The sequence below is a fragment of the Tachysurus vachellii genome, chromosome 20, assembly GCF_030014155.1.
Source record: "Tachysurus vachellii isolate PV-2020 chromosome 20, HZAU_Pvac_v1, whole genome shotgun sequence".
Taxonomy (NCBI): domain Eukaryota; kingdom Metazoa; phylum Chordata; class Actinopteri; order Siluriformes; family Bagridae; genus Tachysurus; species Tachysurus vachellii.
In genome coordinates, this window is record NC_083479.1 from 12,559,729 (window position 1) to 12,573,465 (window position 13,737).

At 38.3% G+C, this 13,737-nt stretch overlaps 1 protein-coding gene across 1 annotated transcript; it reads left to right on the plus strand.

Annotated features, from left to right (window-relative positions):
* The first annotated feature begins 329 nt into the window (after positions 1-329).
* paxbp1 (PAX3 and PAX7 binding protein 1) lies at positions 330-12,534 on the plus strand. Its single transcript, XM_060895525.1, has 18 exons — positions 330-751; positions 1,260-1,382; positions 1,505-1,684; positions 1,782-1,997; positions 2,120-2,223; positions 3,013-3,230; positions 3,951-4,140; positions 4,996-5,119; positions 5,697-5,799; positions 5,944-6,059; positions 6,365-6,564; positions 6,874-7,021; positions 8,143-8,264; positions 8,742-8,818; positions 8,917-8,983; positions 9,827-9,973; positions 10,094-10,248; positions 10,801-12,534. Exons 1-18 carry the CDS (start codon positions 463-465, stop codon positions 10,916-10,918), a joined length of 2,697 nt encoding a protein of 898 aa, XP_060751508.1. The 5' UTR covers positions 330-462; the 3' UTR covers positions 10,919-12,534.
* The last annotated feature ends 1,203 nt before the right edge of the window (positions 12,535-13,737 follow it).

Sequence of the window (13,737 nt, forward strand, 5' to 3'; positions counted from 1 at the left end):
AAAGGCCACAACCTATTTTGCAAGTATATTATTATTATTATTATTATTATTATTATTATTATTATTATTATTATTATTATTATTGATAAGCCCAAAACCTATTTTACAAATATAATAATAATAATAATAATAATAATAATAATAATAATAATAATAATAATAATAATAATAATACCAAAACCTATTTTTCTGCCATACATGTTACTAAAAAGGACTAGACGTGGCGGTGGAAGTTTTCCCGTTGTCGTCAACCTTTTGTAATATTGCCATTTCTCCACAAGGTGGCATCACTCACTCCGCTGTGTAAATTCGGATCTCACAAAGTCGCTGAAGAAGATGTTCAACGAACAAGATGGCGGACTTTCGTTAATCGTTTAGGTTTGTTTTTGGCGACTTGCGGATATAATTCGCCTTCATTTGCACGTCCAACTGCACTGCAGCGATATTCGTTGCCCTGTCGCAATGTTCAAGAAAGCGAAAAGGTGCAATTTCAGACGCCGGAACGATTCTGACGAGGAGGAAAAAGACGAGGTCCAGGATGAGGCGAGTGTGGAGGTGCTGCAGCCGTGCGGGCCTGCGGGGGACAGCGCACACACACCCGCCGTAGACAAGCTTATAGCACTTCATACTCTAAACAGCCATGGAAACGGAGTTCCTCCAGGAGCCATGAAGCTTCCTAAAGACAAGAAAAAGAAAAAGGAATGTCGAGAAGAGCCTAAAGCCAGCTTACTGAGCTTCAACGACGAAGAAGGTATGAGAGATTCACGAAGTCTGTAATCAGACTTCCTGAATATCCGTCAAATGCATTACACCTGTTATAGGAATGAGCAGTACATTTATTACATATACAAGCACATTTCTATATGGAGTCGTGAGTTAGTAGTGCTTCAGCTCTTCCGCCTTACAAGGCTAGCGAGCTAACAAGGCTAGCGAGCTAACTAACGCTAGCATGTACGTTACGCAGCTCCTGAAAAATATTTGGAGATAATAATAATAAGTAGCCTGCAGTGTTCAACAAGGTCGAATACACTCTTTCTGTAGATTCCATGCTAATTCCTATGTTCGTCGTGTTGAGTATTAGGATTTGGTTCAGTAAAAAAAAAAAATCTGCCATGCATATTTTATAAATAACACATCCACATAATTTCATCCACAATGATGTACTTTTTTGTATAATGAATTTTATTATTAGCAACTTATGAATTCTTATACTGACCCGTGTTGTTGTTTTTTTTGTTTGTTTGTTTGTATAATTCCAGATGACACTGAAGTGTTCAGAGTGAAGAAATCCTATCACAGTAAGAAGATTGTCAAACAACTCAAAAAGGAGTACAGAGAGGAAAAGAGCACTCATGTTGTGCAGGAACCAACTCGCCTTGATGGTACATAACACGTAATTAATTCTCAAACCAATTCACCATTTGTGTCTGTGTCTCTTTTTCCCATAAATAGGACATTGTAATGTGTGCATGTGTTTATACACCTGAGCTTTGTTATTTAATAGGTGTTCAGTCTCTGTCTGGTACTGGTGTTAAAGAGGAGGCAGTGGACAGCAGAGGCAGCAGTGAACAAGGTGAAGGTGAGATGGAGGTGGACAGTAATGAGGAACAGGATGATGAGGGTGAAACCCGGCAGGCAGGAAACTTTTCTCAGACACTCTCTGCGCTCAGCTCCCTCAGACCAGGTTTGTTTCTTTTCTTTTTGTGGAATAATTAGCTTTAATTCCTGCTGTATTTGAGAAGAGGGTGTGTACACTATTGTCAGTGAAATTCTTCCATCAGGTGAGATCCCAGACGCAGCCTTCATTCACGCGGCCCGTAAACGGCGACAGATGGCACGGGAACTTGGAGGCGATGCTCCACTTGTGGAGACGGACGTGTCAGGAAAACGTCTGGTCCATGAAGATGAGCAAGGTGGAAGTGATGAAGATGAGAAGAGGATTGTGTTCAGTGGTGTCAAGCAGAAGACCCAGCGTCAGAAAATAGCAGAGGAAATTGGTAAGTTTAGGGCTCGCTGCCAATAGAAAATATTTGTAGATTCTAGTTAAAAGAAATAATTGTTGATTTGTAAATATGAAGTATTGAGGGTAATGATGGGTAATATGTGCATAATGATGCAGGTATTGAGTGCAGTGATGATGAGGCCTTGAATACTGAAGGGAATGACGAGGAAGTCAGTCGATGGGAGCAGGAGCAGATCCGGAAAGGCATTAGCATCCCTCAGGTCATCTTCTATAGTTTTTTTTTTTCTTCCAGATGTTTTTATTTTCCTTTTTCCTTAATTCAGACACATCCTTGTTTTGTTCCGAGCATGAGCCTCTCTTTACGGCAAGGTTTATAAAAGTTAGTGATCATGAAAGCAGGCATGCTACAGAGATCACACAGTCACTGAGAAATACCATTTCTTTCCATTGAATAACAAGCTTTCTTCATAATCTTTAACTGTCTGTTTGGTTTCACAATGTTTTGTGTTTGTTTATTTGTAGTCAAATTATATGCAGCATGTCAAGACACTCAGTTATTAGTGGAACTATGAGACTTCATATCTTTTTATCGTTATCTTGTCCTTTCAAATATTTATGCACTTGCAAAAATCAGGTTAACTAGCTTTCTGAGCCAGGCTTTCCGAACCAAAAGCCCAGGGTTGTGGAGCTGGACCTGATCCAAGTCCTCTTTTAACCCAAGCCCCAAAAAGCTTAGAATTAGGACACAAACTCCTAAGAACACAAAGAAATATGTTTATCTGCACATCTGCATATCCAGTGGAAAACTCACTGATGTGTCTCCGCAAGGCTTTTGGTTCAGTGCTGCTTGGGGTAGGTGGATAGTCACAGTTAACTTTGGCTCCACCCTTTGGACTTTTGCTTCTTTACTGTTTATATCCCAGATGTAGTAGCTATAGTAGTGGCAGTGTAATGCCAATTTCCTAAGCGCTATTCCTAGAAGCCATCTTGGAGACTTTAATTGGTAATTAAATTTACTGAACCTATTAAGTCCTTCTCTCTGCTTTTAGGTCCAAACCAGTCAGCCAGGGGAAGCAAACATGTATTACCAGACTGGCTACGAGAACCAGCAGTACGCAGCATCATATAGCATGCCATACGGATACAGTGCGCTCGGAACAGAAAGTGTAAAACCTGTGAAAGTGGAGAACACTGTTCCTTACCCAGTCCCTAGCAGCAGCCTTACTCCAGTCACTACAGCTCTGGTAAAGAAACGGCTCATGGACAGGTAGGCTCAGAGCGACTCCCTGTTCCTCACTTCCCCTGTCTGCTTTATCCGAGGTACCAGCAAAAAGTTTATTTTATAGACTACGGGTTTAAAGAAAGAAAAAATGTAATGGCAATGTGTACAACACAGTCTAACTGCAGAAGGGTTTTTTCCTGATGTTTTAAAACCTTCTTGTACATTAAGTTAAGATCAGTTTTATTCCCCCCAAGATTTTTCTCACAGTTGGGTTTGGTTAGGTTTCTTACTGAGCTATTTCTGTCCATGTTCATTAAGACCCACCCCCAGGATCTTGGGTGATTCTTAAAGTGTCTGTAAACTGACTAACAGGAGGTGCATCATGACACAAACAAGCATTCTGTACCAGTTGTCAGATTTTTTTTTGTTTTCTGCTCATAGATGCTCATAGATGCTTATAGATTGTGTGTCTGAATTTGATGTATTTTGCATATACCCTTTCTTTGGTGCCCATTATTTTTACCAACCCACAAGTTTCTGAACTAAAACAAAACAATTTGGCTAACAAAGTTGTGGAAAATCTGACCATCAAAGCCCGGCATGTTAGATTATGGATAACTAAAGTTTGCAGGGTGTCAAAGCTACAAGGAGAGGGTTCGACAAACTTGATGTAAACCTGTGGAAGTGTGTGAGTAGAAGTCACAAGCTCAGGTGTGTTACACTGCTGTGGACTGTGGGTCCTGATGCATGTCTCCTGTATGCCAGGCTAAGCTCCATGCGCCAGGGCCGCGATGCCAGTGCCCGGCGCTACGAGCAGATCCAAGACGAGCTGCAGGCTTCCGAAAATAGCATCCTGCAGCTGGAGGACTCCTCGCAGCACGCTGCTGAGCAGTATAAATTCTTGCAAGAAATGCGAGGGTATGTTCGAGACTTGCTTGAGTGTTTCAGTGAAAAGGTAAGAAAAACCTTAGATACTGTTCTTTTACCCCCACCATGTAGGCTTGACTGCAGAATTCATTTTCTTGTATGTGAATTTGTTCCTTTTTGTTATGCAGTGTTGTTGGTGGCTAACCATAAATATCACCAAAAAGTTTATTAATTGCATGGAATGAAGTTGCAATAGCAAAACTAATTTTCTCATAATGACTTTTTTTTACAATCTATGTGTAAGTCTTTAAGTTGTATTGATTTGCTGTTGTTTTTTTTTTTATATTTCATAGTGTGAAATTAAAGGATGGAAAACTGAAGTCAAATTTATTCAATCCCACTATGATTTATCGGTCATAAATAATAAAATTAAAAATTTAATTAATTAAGGTTTTTTTTTGCATTTGTCTGGCCTTTCAATTTGTTTGTGTTCTTGTTCTGTAATGATGATAATCTGCAGTACGTTTTTTTCACAGCAGATCAGTCTGAGAGTGGGACAGGAAATATTGCACATCCTTCAGCTTTGCTCCTCATATCACCTTATTAACAGCATGTCTTTAATTTCAGCTCAAAAGCGGACATATGACAGCTTACGTTGCCTCAGTGCCTTTGCTGTACCACAAATATCAATGGCTATAAATGTTTAGGGGTAGAAGCATTTGTAGCTAATTATGCTAGTTGTTCGTACAAAACAGACAAAACATTTCAGATTATGAATGAAGTCTTTCATAGCATGTCTGTATTTCCTAGCAAATTGCAAAACAGACTAGCCAATTGACACCCCTGTGCCCAAGCAGAATGCACCAAGCCCCAGAGCCACTCATTCTCGCTCTCCAACCCGTCAGCCTGGAGCATCCATCACATAACCTATCGTATCTTTCAGGTGCCTGCTGTTCTGGAGCTGGAAGCTGCAATGCACCAGTTACTAAGGCAACGGGCGGCACGGCGAGTCCAGAGAAGACAGGATGATATTAAAGATGAATCAGCGGAGTTTTCGAGCCTTTCAAGTCAGTCCATCTTGAAGGTTTTTATTATTTATTTGAATGGCCTCATTATTTTCCTTTTCTTCTTGTATAATATCAGCCACATTTAGCCAGACTGCTAGTCCCAGCCAGAGTCATGGCACAGCTTAACAGACGCCTATATTTTAGTGGACTGGCCATTTCCTGCTCAGTAGCAGGCACGTTGTGTACCCCTTGCTATTTTGCGTGTGTGTGAAAGAGATTACGAACACTCGGTTCTGAAATGACAATGTGTTCAGTTCTCTTGTGAGAAATTACTGAGCCAGTGTGAAACTGTCACATCAGAATCACTGCTAAGGTGCCGCATAAGTAAGTATGAGTCAGTCAGTTGGGCAGCGTTATGTAATGCAGATTAAATAAGAGCCTGAACATACATTTTTATGCCAATTCTCAGTAACGCTTTTAAACACTGTCATATTTACCCGTATAACTTTTCTGAGCAGTATTAAATTTCATGATAATATTCATAAAATGTGAATGTTCATGTAGGTAGAAAATTATTCTTGTTTAGTTGGAGAACGTTTCTGGAAAGGGAGATTAATATTTTCCTTGTCTGTTGCAGGTAAGGCTGTTATGGCCCCAAATCTGGACCCTTTTGGCAGAGACCGTGCAGCCTATCAGGAGCTCAGCAGGCAGAGGAGGGTAGCAGAACGTGAGGCCAGGAGGTACAGTCTCTCAGACCTTGAATTATGAATTTGATTTTAAAGTACCGCTTGGAGTTTAATGTGCACTGTTTGGAATATGATCGTGTGGATTATACATCATTAGGAATATAACTTATTATATATTCCCATGTTTGGTTTTGGCAGAGCTCGCCGCAGACAAGCTCGTGAACAGAATGGGGCAAGGGCTGAACATAAGGAGGGACTGTCCAGCGATGATGAGGAGACCTCCACTGACATAACAAGCTTTAACCTAGAGAGAGGTAATCATTTTATTTTCTAAGTGAAATTTGTTGCATTTGTTAATATGGATATTTGAGTCGATACATTGTTGGTACATAACTGAGAAAGAAATTTATATAAATATATCATTATGGAAAAAAAAATCATATAATCAACCTTTAATCATGTCTGTTTATGGAAACTGAATTGTAAGAGAACCCGATTAAACTTATATCCCAGTTCTCATTATATTCTGTTAAATATTAATGTCTAAAAAGACTTTAAAATTCCTACGGTTCATATTTTTGACAGACTTGTATCTTTTCTCTCTTTTTCTCTTTGCTAGATCGTATTTTAAAAGAATCAAAGAAGGTGTTTGAGGACGTCGTCGATGATTTCCATTCAATAGATTGCATCAAGTCTCGATTTGAGGTGTGGAAGAATCTTTACTTCACGTCTTACAGAGATGCTTACATCGGTCAATGCCTGCCTAAACTTTTCAACCCACTGATCCGACTTCAGCTAATCCCGTGGTCACCTCTGGAGGTACACGTTTTTCCTTTCTTGCTCTGAGTTTTTTGTTAACAAGCAACTGATGTACTGTATATCCCATGGTTCTCTTGTGAAAATATAGTGACAGCTACGGATAGAAGTTATGATCAACCTTTAATAAAGAAATTATAATTTCTAATATTTTCTAAATTATATTATTTTCTCATTTCTGATATTCTCTGAAAATAATAAAGAAACAAAGCAAAACCTCAGTTTTTAGGTTATTTCTCCATCTTTTCATGCAATAAATGTGTATGTGGGTTTGATTACAGTAGTTGATGATGTTGTGTCTTTTGTGTGTAGGACGACTACCCGAACTTTGAGTACATGCTCTGGTTTGAGACACTGCTGTTCTATGGCTATGAGGAGCAAAGCACTGAGCACCAGGAAGACATTGACAGCGGTCTCCTGCCTGCTATTGTTGAGAGAGTGGTACTCCCCAAACTCGCAGGTCAGTACAGTTCCTTCTTTGTCACAGTGACACTCCCATCTACAGCCTTATTCTCCCCTTTAAAGCTGCTTATAAGTTACCGTATTTTCCGCACTATAAAGCGTACCGAATTATAAGGTGCAGTCTCAATTACGGGGTCTATTTCTGTACTTAACCCATACATAAGGCGCACCATATTATAAGGCGCATGCTATCATACGGTCTACAAAAAAGGTAACGGAAGCAAAACAGTGAGTTTAGTTGAACTTTATTCTACTATTTAACAATACACACACACTATTTTTTTAATCAATCTTCTCCCACAAATCCATCAAAGTCCTCATCTACTGTGTCTTCTTAACTTTTCTAATTTTCTTGCGTCCTCCACTTCCGAACCATAGATTCATTGAATTCTTTCGCAGCTGCTCTATTCCCATTTACAACCGTGTAACTGATAGCCTGTAGTTTGAATTGTGCCTCGTAAGCATGTCTCTTCACTGGTGCCATTTTCAGGGGTCCTTAGACAAACAAATGTTGTCTTCTGATTTTTATTGGTGGATGCACTTAAGGTGCATTTATTGCCACCTATTGGACTGGAGTGAGGAGCGCATAATGGTTAGGCAGAAACAAATGTTGTTTTGCAACATACCGGTAGTATACCTACCGGAGGCGTGGCGGAGGTAAGCGTACCTACTGTACGTATTACGTAATGTTTTCTGATTGGTTTATCGCTGCCAGCGTACGTAGTGTATGTATTACGTTCCTGTGTCAGCGGGAAATGGTCTGACAGTCAATCAAGCGGATCGCTTACCAAAGTCGCACAACAACATTTTTACAGATTTTTGGAACTCAGTGCACACATAAGGCGCACTGGTTTATTAGGCGCACGGCCGATTTTTGAGAAAATTTAAGGCACTTGGGTGCGCCTTATAGTGCGGAAAATACGGTAATATAGTTCTTTTTGTTTTGTGGAATTTCTTTTCAGAAAATGGTTTAAAAATCAGTGATCATTTTTTATTATAAAGAAGCAGTTATAATCAAATAATATGGGTGCATACAGCAATAAAGTTGTAAACATAAACAGTAAGAGAGCTATCATTGCAAAATTTTCCATTGTGTCTCCTACTGGTTGGTGTTCTCAGTGCTAACGGAGCAGGTGTGGGATCCATTGTCTCACAGTGAGACTTCCAGGCTGGTGGCCTTCATGCTGCGCCTAATAAAGGGCTACCCTACCATTTTGCATGGAGACAACCGCAACACACAGGTTAGAAAACTGGCTTACTCTGATATAGAACACAGCGAACACGGAGAGATACATCCTTATCAGTAGCAACAGAACATTTCAAGCCTAAATTTATACATGTTTATTCACCAAGTGCTCACCATGCTTTTTTTGGCTTTTATTCACAGTTGCCTGGTAGACAAGTGCTATTACTGTTAGTCTGTTCAGTTAGCCTACAGGGATATTTTCAGAATCAGGATCCCAGTGGGGTGACAACAATGCACAAAATTATAGCACAGCACACTTTGTGAGTTTAAATGGTGCAGTTAACTAAAATAATGTTACCCATCACTTTTTAGTCTAGCCTTTACTTGATGATAAATGAACAATTTATACACCTTTAATAGTTACTGAATATATATATTTTTAAAATGTGTATTTTTTTTTTTAAAGAGATAACACTAAGCAAGCGCATGCACTGGAAGCTGCTTCATATTTCAATTTGTCTTGTGTTTGTAGGAGCTGCTCAGGACAATCGTCGTGCGCACACGACGGGCGTTAGATGAGGATATCTTCATGCCACTCTTTCCAAAAACGTATGTTATAGACAATTTTTATTATCCAAAATCATATTTTGGAGATCTGCTACTATAAAAACCCTTTGGCTGACCTATTTAGACTTGTTCCCTCTTAGTGTCATGGAAAACAAGAATTCAAGTCCTTACCTCTTCTTCCAAAGGCAGTTCTGGTCCTGTGTGAAGGTAGCGTGCATATGTATTTGTCTGTCTGTTTGGTATTTTTCAAAAAGCAATAATGTTATAACTGTGTTTTATAAAAATACGTTTATTATAGACACTAACAAGCACTTTAGGAACACTATAATAATATTGGGCAGGGTCTCCATAGCTCAGGATCCGTTTTTTAGTTATCATGTACCCACTGCAGTCTCAGCTTAATTATGCCATAGTGAAATTCACTGAGATCACATTTTCCTCATTCTTATGGCTGCTTATTCACACTCCTTGAGGCTGCTGCATTGCACTACTCCCACATGATTGGCTGATTTAGCTAATTGCATGAATCAGTAGATGTACAGGTATACGTAGAGGTGATCGCTCTGATATAAATTGACAGTCTCTGGAAGGTCAACTCTTGTTCTCTTTACTCCTCCAGTCTCACATTAATAAACTTTTGGCCAGTTCTCTCATGTTTTCTCTGCTTGAAAGTTGCAGAACCTCTGTTTTACATCAGGGTAATGGAGATACTGCTCTGTTTTGCCCCCTAGTGGGGTAACTGAGACAAGCTCTTCTACTACAAATCTGTAGTTTAATTATTGTCCACAAGGTGATTTCTATTTAAAGATTTAAAATTCATTTTGCGGGTTGGATAAGAACTTTTATCAGACATTTTATGGCCCACAGGCTGGATGTTAGACACTTCTGCCATAGTTGATTTAAGTGAGGTAGAATTTGTGATGAACCTACAAAGTAATACTGCTTTACTACGTCTATCAAAGAATAGTAGCTGAATTTGGTAGTTAAAGGTATTTCTTAATATCTTTCTCCTATTATAAAAAATGGAAAGCCCTCTTTCTCTTTCTGCAGCTCTTGGGAAACATTCTCCAGTGGGATGGCATCCTGTCTCAAAACTGTCTAAAAGAGCTTGCTGTCGACAGCACACTGAATCGCTATATTCTCTCTGCGCTACAGTCAACGGATATTGGGGAGGACAGCGTGGAGAAATGCAAGAAGGTTTGAGCCACGCAGTGTATACTTAAAAACTTCCAAATAACCACAATTTACTGTGTTGGAAGATTATTAGCTTTTATAAGTTCAAGTTGTAAAATTCCCTTTTCTCACTGTTACGTTAAGGTGGTGGAGAGTTTTCCCGTGCAGTGGTTCAGCAGTCTGAAAGGTCAACAGACTCTGCCGCAGTTGGAGAACTTATGCCGCTACATGAAGCACACGGCCAATTCACTGTATCGTAGCAGCTTGACCGCTTCTGATGTGGAAAAGAGGATATCAAGGTGATGGCTTTTTTGTCAGTCCTTACACCTGCAAAGAAAACAAACATATTGTGGAAATGATAAAGAAGCACCTTATAAACTGGACATGGAATACATTAGAGTAAACTCGATTAGGGGAGTTTACTATAGGTTTTTGTATATGATATTTTTTCTAGAAAGGCTTTTGTGCTGATATGGGAGGGTTAGACTGTTCACACAACGCTTAACTTACACAGACGATTTTGTGTAGGTGCTCTGAATATTATCATTAGAGCGTAGGTGAAAACAGATATTAACTGTAGTAACAGTCTCTGAAAGCCCCACTCTTATATTCCAGTCTCACATGTGTACTCTGCTGGAAAGTTTATTAATGTAAAATAAAATCTATCCAATTTTGTTCAGATCATAGGCCAATAATAACGTAAATGTACTCATTAAAATTATAAAGTGGTTAAAGTTGATATTTGTTTTTCCGTGCCAGTCAGCAAAAATGTAAAATGTTTGAGGAGCAAAGATGTACCTGTAGTACCTGTTTCTTTTTTTTAAAATTGTTTTTAACTGTTTCCTGAACAGGGAGCAGATTAAGGAAGTGGTGAAGCTTCTGGGTCGACTCAATGCTTTGGATCACGTGATCGCTGTTGCCTCAGAGCATGGAATTAAAGACATTAAGACCTTGCTGGAGAGTAAATGAGTGAGAACTAACTTGAGGAGCCCTGGTTCAAAAAGACTTATGACTGGCCTTTGGGGTGCAATGTGTATAAATTGTGGATACTGTACATGCCTGTGCTATGAATTTTTTTGATCTGTTGATATACACGCACACATTACTGCACAAAGACCTTTTCTGATGTAAAAAAAATCCACCTTCAATGTGAAATTAAATTATATACAGCTTAAGCATTTAGGGGTTAATAACAAAAAATAAATAATAATTAAATTTAAAATAATAAAAATCTTACAATAACCTGATTGTATAAGTGTACACACCCCTAAATTAATATTTTCTTGATGTACCTTTTGTTTTTATTACACCAGTCAGTCTTTTGGGGTAAGAGTCTGTCAGTGTGGCACGTCTTGACTTGCCAATATATTTCAACTCTTCTTGCAAAACATTCGCGATCCATTAGTAGTATGGGTATCTACTGTGCATAGTCCAGTGTACTGTCCACTTCAGGTCACCCCACAGGCTTTTTTTGGTTAATCCTTTTCTTTGTTGATTGAGAGATGTTTTGGGTCTGCATGATAAAATCTCTTTTTAACTTCAGCTTACTAGCAGACACCTGTCAATTGTTGTCAACAGACCATAACACATCTTGCCACACGGTTTGGTGTTAAGTTGAGCTTGGGATTTTTTTTTTGTCTCACACTCCTACAGCTCAGTCAATTTTGCCATAGGTAAGTTTTTGTGCTTTAATTCATTTTGCAAGGGCATCTCATTCTTGCTGATGTTGCTGTTGTGCTCCATTTTCTCAGTTGGTGATGACCTTTACAGTGTTCCATGGTAAATATAATGTTTTGGACATTATTATTCTGTCTTTTTCCTGATCAGACCCTTTAAACAAATGAGACACGTTCATGCTTTGAAAGCTCTTTCGGGAACTATGGCATTAGCAGTCGGATGAAGCCAAGATGATGTGAAGTCGTTCTGTAGAAACAGCAGATCTTTGGTATTAATCAAAATATTTTCATTTAAAGCACTATATGATAATTACTTTTGAACACTGTTCATTCTTAACATAGCCGCATCCCCAATTCTAAAAAGGTGTGCACAGTTGCCATGCAACTTTTTATTTTATTTTCACCTAAAATGTTTGCTTGTTTTTCTCTAAATTTAAGAGATGTAATTTCATATTGAGGATGGAAATGGTTCTTACATGACTTGGATCTTGGTTATTCTGGTTGTTTTTTTTACGTCACAACTTACCATTCTAACAGGGTTGTGTAGATTTTTATATACATTGTACATGAGAAATTAATTTAACAGGTTTGCAGGTTGGCTTCAGTCTGCAGTGAAATGTTTTAACTTGCGTATTTCTGGACGTTTCATCCAGTTCAAAGTTTGCTTAGACCCAAATTTAGTTTCATTCCAGTCAATCAGCAACTTTTTAAACCTGTCAGTAAAATGTAATATCATCTGAAGTTTGGATGCAGCTTGGCTGTAGAAATAGCACTTGTGCCTTTTGTTTGCATGGCGTACATAAATCTGCATCATTCACCTCAGTTTATAATGTTAAATATTTTGTGCATTTTTAAAATTATTTTTTTGATTGTTTTATTAACAAGAATAAAAATCAGTTTCTCTTGAAAGCAGTGTGATGTGGAATATATTCTTATGAGACTTTTCTTCTGTATGCAAGTAATAGGTAGCGAAAGTCTACAATTTTGCAGAACCCCTTTATTTTTTCCATCAATGCAAAGGATTAACCATATCACTATTTTTTTTATTGGGGGCCATACATGCAGTGTATTGCAGTGACACGGACATGGCAGTTGTGTGTTTGTGTGTGGTCACTGGCTCACTAGTCACTTTCTTTGTACCACATACCTTGGCCCAATTTGATTATATGAATAATTCATATTCCATATAAGCTAAATCAAAGTGCTATTAATGTCACGAACCTAAGCGGTCAGAAGACTTTTAAGTGTTTTTTATAACAGCAGCTCTAAGACACTGCTCACTGTAATTTAAATCACATTACAAGTTGCAGCTGTTTTAAAGAACTTGCATGGCAGACAGTTCTCATAATCTAAACCTAATAAACAAAATAATGTTAAATCATATGCTACAAATGTCACATGTATCAAATGTGTTTCATTATTCTCCATTTTATTTAATGAACTACTGTCCAATTGTTAAGGAATGACAATAAAAATCTTGCACTTGAAAAGGTGTCCTACATCCTAACAAAAGTATCACGGCAAAGGTCAAGCCAATCAAACACTTTCACTATAAGTGTATGTAAACTTAAGACTTGCTAATCTGATATATTAACAACTGCAAAAACCTGTCTCTTAGCTATTGATTTGAAATGACATCTTATAGAGGTAAACAATACAGCTGTTTGTGAAAGTATTCACCCCCTTGTTTGTCCTGTTTTTGTGCATTACAACCTGAAATTAAAATGGAATTTTGGGGCGTATTGGAGCACTGGATTTACACAAAACGCTTATGATTTGGAGGTGTAAGATATTTTCAACACAAAGACGAACCAACAAAAATCTTGAGGGTACATTAGTATTCACCCACCAAATGTAAATACTTTTTAGGACAGGAAAAACACCAAGGGGGTGAATACTTTTGCAACCCACCATATGTAAACTTTGGGCTCAACTGTACTTTGAGTTTGCGTCTTACATTTACATTTACTGCTTTTAGCAGACACCCTTATCCAGAGTGACTTACAATTCACTGCAATTTAATTTATTGCAATTAAACTGAGCACAGAATTTTAACATTAAATTCAGAAACAGATAGGTGTTTGTTTTTTTTCTCATAGAGGAATATAAACA

Excerpts from the sequence above, each read along its gene's own strand:
- paxbp1 (XM_060895525.1), top strand. The coding sequence starts at position 463 with ATGTTCAAGAAAGCGAAAAGGTGCAATTTCAGACGCCGGAACGATTCT. Across the intron at positions 3,231-3,950 it reads AAGAAACGGCTCATGGACAG|GCTAAGCTCCATGCGCCAGG; the intron begins GTAGGCTCAGAG and ends CCTGTATGCCAG. Across the intron at positions 5,120-5,696 it reads GGAGTTTTCGAGCCTTTCAA|GTAAGGCTGTTATGGCCCCA; the intron begins GTCAGTCCATCT and ends TGTCTGTTGCAG.